At 39.8% G+C, this 10,361-nt stretch overlaps 1 protein-coding gene across 1 annotated transcript; it reads left to right on the forward strand.

The window, feature by feature from the left end:
• Nucleotides 1–916: 916 nt before the first annotated feature.
• mysm1 (Myb-like, SWIRM and MPN domains 1) lies at nucleotides 917–10,103 on the forward strand. The gene is made up of 20 exons (XM_072696134.1): nucleotides 917–1,008; nucleotides 1,495–1,576; nucleotides 2,606–2,676; nucleotides 2,781–2,846; nucleotides 2,991–3,063; nucleotides 3,224–3,322; nucleotides 3,747–4,221; nucleotides 4,977–5,187; nucleotides 5,353–5,483; nucleotides 5,597–5,700; nucleotides 5,955–6,032; nucleotides 6,584–6,666; nucleotides 6,779–6,833; nucleotides 6,945–6,995; nucleotides 7,724–7,798; nucleotides 8,024–8,212; nucleotides 8,570–8,702; nucleotides 8,850–8,955; nucleotides 9,158–9,215; nucleotides 9,311–10,103. The coding sequence occupies exons 1-20, from the start codon at nucleotides 950–952 to the stop codon at nucleotides 9,659–9,661; spliced, it is 2,550 nt and encodes an 849-aa protein (XP_072552235.1). The 5' UTR covers nucleotides 917–949; the 3' UTR covers nucleotides 9,662–10,103.
• Nucleotides 10,104–10,361: the final 258 nt, after the last annotated feature.

Consider the following 10,361-nt stretch of genomic DNA (forward strand, 5'->3'; position numbering starts at 1 on the left):
TTACTGTAATTGCTGTTAAATACGTAACTGTATTCTATCATAATACTGTAGTACTGCCCTGCTGAAAAATCCAGTTCGAGCTGGATCCAGCTTTTTCTTCAGATGTTCTATGCTGGCCTTTAATGGTCAAGATGGCTGACTTGACCGTTATGATCAAAACATACCTATACTGGGAAGTCAGCTTGTCAGCATGCATAACGTATGGTTTTATTTGAGTTTGAGATGGATTAGCTGGCCTACCATCATATGTTTCACTAGGTTGACAGTTGAACGTTTGGTCAAGCTCAACGTGGGTGGACCAGCTTGGCCACAATGGTTGATTATCCTGGTCAGGTTGGTCAGGTTGGTCGACTACCTAAACCATCGAATGAAAAAAGAAATATGTAACCTATGCTGGTCAACCAGCCTGAGCTGAGAGAGCTTGAGAGCTAAGCTGGTCAACATGATTGATTATCCTGTCATGTTAGTGGACCAGCTAAACCATTCAATGAAAAAAAAAAATAGGTAACCTGTGCTGGTTGAGAGCAAAGTTGGTCAAGCTGATTGATCATTTTGATCAGATTGGTCGTGTTGGTCATCAAGCTTGTCCACAATGGTTGATTATCCTGGTCAGGTTGGTCAGGTTAGTAGACCACCTAAACCATCTAATGAAACAAGAAATATGTGACCTATGCTGTTTAAGAGATAAGCTGGTCAACCAGCCTGTGCTGAGAGAGCTTGAGAGCTAAGCTGGTCAACCTGATTGATTATCCTGGTCATGTTAGTGGACCAGCTAAACCGTCTAATGGAAAAAAAACATCAATAGCTTCCCTGTGCTGGTCAAGAGCTAAGCTGGTCAAGCAGGGCTGCTCTGTTGCTGTGGGTAAACTCCCTGCCAGAAGGTGTCGTTACGAGAAGACTGAGGGAACCTCTTCTCGTCTTGTTTGCTTTGACCGTCATCGTCACCGACATGGCGGACGAGATGGATGTTGTTGACATCGAGGGGGACGAATGTGGTGCAGATGAAGGGTAAAGATGCCTCTGAACATGTCACCGTTCCTCTGAGGAGCAGAGAGAGATCTGTGTGCTGTCTGTGGTGTGGTACTGTCATGGCAGGACGGCGCATCGGCGCTAATGCCAGCCTGCATGTTGGCTGAATGAGCAAGAAGCTAATGCAGCTGGCATGACATGTTCATCAGATAGACTGAGCCACACACGGGCATTTTGCTGTGTGTGTAGTTAATGTGATAGTTTATGTATTAGACTAATGGCGTTGGCTTGTTTATACTATACTATACTATGTTTGGCTAGCTAGCTACGTAGCTAGCACCAGCTAGCTAGCTCCCCTGTCAGTGTCCTGTTGCTCCCGTGTAGCTAGATGATAACGGTCAGCCAACGTGCTTAGCACCATTCATTAAAGACGCTTTTTAAATGATCAGACCTGCAGTTATTTTTCAGCTGTATTTCAGTTTTGGTGAGGATGTTCTTATCTGCAGTTTTGGGCTGTATTTCCAGTGATCTGACTGGAGTTACTGGAGCAATGATCCTACAGGATCAGTACTTGCAGTCAGCGTGGAGGACCGACACAGCTATCTTGGTAAGGTGTCCAGTAACCAGTACAGTCAGTACAGTGTATTTATTTAGCTTTGCACCAGTTTTTTTATTATGTGGATGCTCGAATTTAGAGAACAATAAAACTTTAAGGAACCCCCACATAATGGAAATGATGTTCATTGGAGCAAATCTTAATTTGGTGTAGAAGCTTTAGTGATAGTCTCTAGTGTTGACCTGCCTGTACCGGCACTTACACACAGTATCAGCAATAGAGCACAGATACCATAAAGCTTACTGATGCCCTACATTTTATATATTTTATTATTATTTTTTTTTACACATATATATTTATATATATATAGAAACCAGTAAAAGACAGTCATAAATAGTTATTACCATTAAACAGACATTTAATGGAACTTTTACAGCACTTTTTGAATCCAATAGTTGAACAATAGTTGAACTCTGAACACTGATTAAAAAGCTGTTTGGTGAAGTTTATCAAGGTTATGCTTCCCTACCTGCAAGTGTTTCTGTATTGTGCCAATTTTTATTTTTTCATAGCTCTTTTCAAACTTTTCAAATGTGCTCAACCACTTACTCAACCAGTAGATGCTGTTCTTTCAAGCTTATTAGATCTTATTTGGAAAAAAATATATATATTTAACAGTACAACCTCTAGAAAGTGGAACACTATAAATATTAGGATTTATATAGCCGAGTATCAAGTATTTAAGTCAGAGTTAGTATCAGTATGGGCAGATACTTGAAAATCTGGTATCGGTATTGTAAAGTGGTACTGGAGCATCCCTAGTTTCAACCTTTTAAAAGGGTCTTGAGGTTCATCCTCCCCACACTCTTTCAAACATATGGCATTGTTTTTAAGAGTTTGGCGCTTTAAGGCTAGTATAACTAACAAATAACAGAAGTCTGTGTCACTTATTTGAGTGAAATGTAGACATTAACAAAGCAAACCCACGGCACGGTCATTGGCTGTTTTGTGTTAACCTAAATGATCGTTATTAATGTTGATCAGTCAAGATGCTGATGATGACGTTCTCTCTCTTGTCAGCCCTGGACCCTGGACAGCTCAATTAGTGACGAGAACAGAGAGGTCATTGAGAGCATGCTGTTGGAGGAGCAGTATCCTTTATTTTATAGCCATGCTTTCAGAATCCATTGTTGTCTTTATTTGGATTGATTGATTTATCAAGAGTGTAGGTCTGTATCTTCTTAACAATGATCAGGTATTATTTTGCTGGTAAGAAGGCACCTAAAGTGGCATGGACTGAAGATAAGCCTAAAGTCAAGAAGTAAGTAAGGCAGCACCTCTTTTTTTGTCATTTAGGTTTACATATGTCTGCTTAGACTGCAGAAGCATTTTACTCCAGGAGTCAGTTTACACAATGATGGGCATGCGTCTACAGTGTTTCTGAGAGTAGTGTGACTTTGTGCAGGTCTCCAGTAAAGAGCTCTGGAGCTCCAGCTCGTTGGGCACAAGAGGAGAAGGACCTCTTTGAGAAAGGACTAGTATGTTGTTGTTTTACTTTCCTTTAAACTTTCCTATGTTTTCTTTTTGTTTATTTGTTATTATTTTGTTTTATTTTCATTTACAAACTGTTAATAATAGTCAAGACTGTTAGAATTGAGGCATATATTTGCTAAACTTAAACTGTTGTGTGGTCTCTAGGCTCAGTATGGGCGGAGGTGGACCAAGATTGCAAAACTAATTGGTACGAGGACTGTTCTTCAGGTGAAGAGCTTTGCCAGGCAGTACTTCAAAAACAAGGTATGGAATTGAAATGTGGACCTCATGTTTTTCCACAAATCCACCAAGCCAGTTGTGCACTTCAGAATATTTGATGTCCAGATCTTTAGAGATTTCAAGCCTTTTCACATATGCCCTGGGTATTTTTACAGTACCATGATTTCTGACTGAAATATTGTATCAGGGAGGGTCTGTAGCATTTGTTTTCTTAATGATGGTTGATGGTTAATGGTAGTGGCAGGGAAAATTAGGTATGATTGGTCATTGGCAGAACATTTGGGATGATACCAGACAGAATTCCACCAGTGTTGCTGGTTGTAAGGTGTTTTCACGCTTAAAATAGTAGACCTAGGTTCATTCATTTATTACTTTTTGTTCTTCTTATAAGCTTCTTAAAAAATGATCTGTAAAACTGATCTCACATCTGCTTTCCTTTAACTCAAAGGCTAAATCCGAAGGTCCTATTGAAGATTCATCTGCAAAACCACAGAGTTCACTGCTTCACGCCCCGCCCTCTGTATCGCATCCTCCTCCTGTCCAGCCACACCTCCCTGTGCTGGCCAACACTATACGCATCGAACAGCTGTCTGACGATGAGGATGTAGACATCACAGATGACCTCAGTGATGATGCATCCCAGCCAGAGTGCCAGATAGACCAGGTGGATGAGCCCAAAGGTTTTGATCAGCCTCATGACCAAGAAGAGGTTGCTCCAGTAGTGCCCTCTACAGACTCTTCAGTGAAGAAACCACTTTTGAATCCTGGAGAAGTGTCTATTGTATCTGCGGATTTAAGCTCTGAGGTGAACAGCGGCAGCTCTCAGTCAGTGGCAGAGCCAGAACTTGAAGAGCAGAGAGATGCATGCCTTTCTGACACTAGCCCAGAGACATTTACATTGCCTGGAGATGAGAGTTCTGAAGGTATGTGCTTCTCAGTGCATTAACACTGCAGGGCAAAACTATGGACACAGGCAGAGTGTGACGTTTACATTTAACTATTCAGGTTTTTTTGTTTTAAAGAGTTTCAAACATTTTTATATTAACTTAAAATATTATTATTATTATATTGATGACTGTCTCTTAACCTGACCAGTTTTTAATGATGAACAAAATCATGATTCAGTTACTAAAGCCAATTCAGAAGCATCTGAATCTAAGCGTTAGGTATATAGTTAGCAAAATATCAGCAAATGTTTAAACATTAACACACTAGAATAAAATGAAGAATCTCTTTAGTTAAATTCTTTTGTTCTGTTTTGAGAAATACTTTGCTGTTATTGCTATTAAAAATACTATTACTAGTAAATCTTATTTATTTAATCAACTAGTTTACTTTTATAAACAAGTTAGTGGTGCATCCAAATATTTACCCTCTTCTAGGTAGCAGTAGGATTTATGCACCAAATTGGAAATGGTATCTGAATGTTATTGAGTATAATGTTACCAAGTTAAATTTACGTTACATTGCTTACTTGATTAGAAGTAAAATTAAAATAACCCAGGAATATACAGAGCCATCAAAGATTTACTTAAATACACGTTACTACATAAATGTAGCTTTTGCATGTTTATAGGCATTGAAAATAGTAGTAATTGCAGCAGCTGCTTGCATTACTACTGTTAAAAAAACATTTGGAGCTGTTGAGACCTAAAGCATTGGGTTTCTTTTGCTGTAGACAAGGGTGTGGTAGGATGTGGTTCCTTGGAGGAGACAGAAGATGACCAGGAGGAAGAGGAGGAGCTCAAGGCTCCTGAACATGAAGTGACTCTAGACATAAGCACCATCACGGAAGAGGAAAAGCAGGCCATACAAGAGTTCTTTGAGGGCCGTCCATCAAAAACCCCAGAGCGATATCTGAAAATCCGCAACTACATTCTGGATCAGTGGTGGGTCTGCAACTGTAATAAATATGTTACTGTATGTAGAAAATTGTGGTATGTGATGCATGATGCTGTTTGAATTACTAGACGCTCTCTAGTATGAACATCTATGTTAAGCTCAGTGTTTGTGTGTGTGTGTGTGTGTGTGTGTGTGTGTGTTGTTTCTGTTAGGGAGAAGAGTAAACCCAAGTACCTAAATAAGACTTCAGTGCGCCCTGGCTTGAAAAACTGCGGGGATGTGAACTGCATCGGTCGAATACACACTTACCTGGAGCTCATAGGGGCCATCAACTTTAACTGTGGTAAAGCTATAACTCAAATATGTTGCTCTACTCGTTTAGTCTCTATGGACAAGCAGTCACGTTGCTATCATGTCCCATTCATTAAAACCTCTGGACCTTCTTTCATGCCATAGATCAGGCCATCTATAATCGTCCACGGCCGGTGGACCGCTCTCGCCTGAAGGAAAGCAGAGACCGCCTGGAGGCTTATCAGCTGGCTCAAAGATTGCAGTCAATGGTGAGGGAGGCCTCTAGCAGTTACTCTCATACTTTCTTTACCGTGCTGCACTAGTACCATTTCTCAGACTACATCACTGAGCAAACTGCGTATACAATGAATTGCTTAATGGATTGCATCTAACAAGATGTAGGCCAACGTATTAGACATAGAAGCTAGAGATGTTTGTCTTCAGTTGATCATGTGTTTAAGCGGTTTTTGGCCACTATATACTGTTGGGCTCATTTTTGCCTGTTTATCTATCCATCTCTCAGCGCACAAGGAAGCGACGAGTACGGGACATGTGGGGAAACTGGTGTGATGCTAGAGACCTGGAGGGCCAGACATATGAGGTAGTAGAATCACGCCAGGACTGGCCAAGTATTACTTGTATCACTATCATCCAATGAGCACCTTCTAAGCATCCAGCTTCATTAAAATGAGAAATAGTTACTTAATTTTTACTGTATTTGTATTTCAGTGCTATTTTTCAGTAAGTTTTTTAGCACTCCTTTTGCCAAGATAAATGGATTTGTAGAATGTGCTTAGGTGCCTAAAACACAGTCCTGTATAATATCAGTTTCAGTATCACACAGTGTTGTTTAAATTTATGTCTAAAATTTAACTGCCTTTTACACAGTAGGGAACCTACTGTATCTGCTATTTTGTAAGTTCTTAGTTTTCAGTATCCTATACATCATTTCTTATTACCTCCTAATGCTCAAGCTTATTAACCAGTTATTAAGCCTATGACCATTTCAGTAACTACTGACTACAGTGCCACTAATATGCAAGTTATAAGAGTTACCCTTGTAATTCTATGGGTTTAAAGAATGCACGATTACGTCTGTGGTCAGTTTCTGACTAGATATTCAATGTTTTATGTGCTGTTCTTACCCATTAGCACTTGAGTGCAGAGGAGCTGGCCCTTAGAAGAGAAGAGATGAAGAAGAGGCAGCCAAGGCCCTGCAAACTCCCTAAACGCGGGTGAGCATGTGTCTGTGTCTGTCTTTTGTGAATCAGTCAACCCACTTCGTAATTGGAAAAATATATGATTAGATATGTGTTGTATGTAAATATATTTTTTCCTGCTCTGCAGTTCCTTTGATCCATTCCAGCTTATTCCATGCAAGAACTTTGGAGAGGAGACACAGGTGCACGTCCACACAGACACACTATGATTAACATACTGGAAGAGTAAATACTAAAGTACTAATAAAGTACAAATAACATTGCAATACTGTCACATTTTCCTTCCTCATCAGGAACCATTCCGAGTGATAGTGTGCACTGAAGCCCTGGTTGTCATGGATGTGGTACGTTTACAGCTAAGCTTATGTAGCTGTGGGCCTTAAGTACTTGAGGAATGTGTGTGTTGTGAAATACAGTCTAGTCTGACACTTGTAAGCTAGTTTAAAGACTAGGTGCATTAATTTCACTAGAAACAGGGGCAACATGTCTGTTGTCTAGACTGTGTGGAATCTGCAGTTATTTTAAAAGGGAGCAATGCTTGTCAAATGACTGTCAATCCAGTCACTGAAATCCAATGCAGCAGACTCTCTCATAGTCTTGTAACGATAGGTAGCAAGTAAGCTTGCTTTGTACTCCAGTTGAGTAGCAATTACAGTCAGTGTCCTAATGTTTGTAGACATTTTCGGTTGATTTCTGTAAGAGTTTGATGTCATTCAGCTGAACACACATTAGTGAGGTCAGGTACTGATGTTGGATGATTAGTTCTGGATCACAAACTCCACTCCAGCTCATCCTAAAAGTAACAGGTGGAGCTCCATCACTTCAGAGAACCCAGAGAGTTCCACTGACAAACAGCCCAGTTCAGTTTGTCAGAAGCCCCATTCTGACACTTGGCATTAGGCACAGTCACTTTAGGCTCACGTGCAGTTTCCAGAGTGTTTCCAAAAGGGTTGTCTGGGTACATTTGGACACTATAGATGCTATGTATTTTCCAGTGTCTAAAGTGAGTGCCCACCAGCCTAGTACAGTTTCTGATATTATTATTATTTTTTTTTCTCCCCCTTTTTGCCAGCATGCTCATGTCTCCATGGGAGAGGTGATTGGACTGCTGGGTGGATCTTATGATGATGAAGAGAAAGTGCTAAGGGTGAGCAGTGTAATATATACGTTGTATTTGATAAAGGTTCTTTAGTGCTGCTGATAAGGACTGTTAATCAGTACTGCAATATTGTAGTAAATGAAATGAAGTAAATATTTAGACATTTGAATGATCACTTTCTAGTAATGTTACTCTATGGTGGTTGTTACAGTTGTAATAGCGGTGTAGTAGGAGTCAATGTCTGAATTAACTGAAGATATTTGTGTTTTGTAGATCTGTGCAGCCGAGCCATGTAACAGTCTCAGCACTGGACTACAGTGTGAAATGGACCCTGTTTCCCAGACGCAGGCTTCTGAGCTACTTGGAGACAAAGGTCACAATGTAGTTGGCTGGTATCATTCCCATCCAGCCTTTGACCCCAACCCTTCCCTCAGAGACATTGACACCCAGGCCAAATACCAGGTAAAATATATTGGTGCCTTATCGAGACATTGAAACTGATAAATAGCTTATACACTGGTGAGACTAAAATAGTGAAACATATTGCATAATGTTTCTATTGCCTGTATTATGTATTTAGGTGTTGTGGATCTTTGGCAGTATCCTTGCTCTGGCTAATTTTTAGGCTCTAGCCTATTTGCACATGGAAATGAATTAATAGTAGTATGAGTTATTTAACAAGCAGAAAAAACTATTAACCTTTTGTGCCCACACAAAGATTTCCTGTTCATGTAGCTGTCTTAATGCACTATCAAATAGCAGAGAATATGGACTTTGTCCTTTCTGCCTCTCTCACTCCTTTCTTTCCGTCTCCTGCAGAGTTATTTCTCTCGAGGAGGAGCTCCGTTCATAGGAATGATTGTGAGCCCATTTAACCCCAGTAATGCCTCTCCTGTGTCCCAGACTACCTGTCTACTTGTGCAGGAAGAGAACGGGCCTGCTGGCACCCAGAGTGTGTATTAAGCTTATCTTTAAACTTATTAAAAATATATAAAGACAAAATGTGAGCTTTGGTACCACAGATTTAAATGTATGAACACATCCCTTCAGTGGCTGAAAAGGGAAAAAAAGTTTCATCAGTCTGTTATGTTTGTTTTAGAGCATCCGTACAAGTTCGAGTACCGAGTCTCTGCAGAGCTTCCTGATTGGACGGAGGTGATGAGAAGAGCAGAATGGGTGGTGTTCAAATACAGAGAGTCTCATGGGTTGGTGCAGGTTTATTTTGACTTTTGCATTTTGAGAGCACACATTATTAGTGTTAGCCCAAAAGTCTGATTTTCATTTGTTTTTTATTATCAGATGTTGAATTGCATTTAATTGCATGTTAAAGTAGCTTTAAGCTTTATGATTTAAAAGTACAAGTTACCAGCAATTCACACATTATCTTTGGGTGCTACTATCTTTTAGGTGTGTACCCATGAACAGGCTGTATCGCAGAGATTCCTCCCTCACATGTCTGGAAAAGGTAATAAAATGTAATCAATATACGCTTTGTGCTAAGCTAGTGCAATATGGTGAATGTTAGTCTAAGCTAATTGTCTTTGTGTGTCTCTTCTGCAGCTGCTTGTGTCACTGAAGAAGATTCTTACAGAGGTTCCAGAGACAGAGTCAGAGACTTTCCTTGTCCAGATTGAAACTTTGTTCATTACGCATTTCATTGATAAGCAAGAGACTGTCCATGATGAGGCTGGATCTTCCTCCCATCTTCATGGGCCGATTACACGGTCACCTTTACACACATTCTCCACCTCTGAGCAATCAGACAACGGTGCAGCCCTAGACTTTGATGAAACGTGTTCTACAGAGGAGCAATCCATCACTAATGCCAGCATCTCGGATAAAAGGTGGTCCTCAAGTCCTGGCAACCAAGTTATACCCATTCCAGTATTTAGTGAGGGAAACGAGAATTGACACTCAGCAGTTCTGATGTTGCAGAAAGTAATGTGTGACACAAATTAGACCATTCCAGTTAGTTTATAATGTAAAATATTTTTGCTGGTTTGTTAATATATTTTTTGTAGTCATTAAGCATCTCAGAGCACACACAACACTGAAAAGTGTAGTGAGTAACCACATTGCCCTTCCAATAGCATACCAAGGTCCGAGGGTTTGTAGGCTAGACACCACTGTACAGAGATCTAATTCAGTAAGATAAAACAGCTACTCTGAATGATCTTGTTTACATCTCAATGGATAATCTGTGGTATTGCAGTTTAACACCATAACTAGTATTTGTTTCCTTCTGGAGACACCATGTTCCTGTTGAAAATTGTAAATTAATATGGGTTATGAGAAACATACAGATTCTAGGCCCTATAAATAATAAAGCAGTTATTCATTTGTTTTAAAATAACCAATTTGTCTTTGGCTTATTTAGGAAGCATCAGCTAAGAACTGGAATAGTATTCCACTTATATTCATAACCTCGACCACTGATCTGTTATTGTTGTGAAATTATGTAAGAAAAGCCATTGATTACTATTGTAAAAATAGACTTTGAAAAGGTATATACACTGAAGGCATTGCTGTGATCTGGGTTTCTTGATCATCATCCAGAAACATTAAGGTTTGTAATAAAGACAAATTTGGTAGTTATTTTTTTTTATTTTTT

Source organism: Salminus brasiliensis, chromosome 1 (assembly GCF_030463535.1).
Source record: "Salminus brasiliensis chromosome 1, fSalBra1.hap2, whole genome shotgun sequence".
Classification (NCBI taxonomy): domain Eukaryota; kingdom Metazoa; phylum Chordata; class Actinopteri; order Characiformes; family Bryconidae; genus Salminus; species Salminus brasiliensis.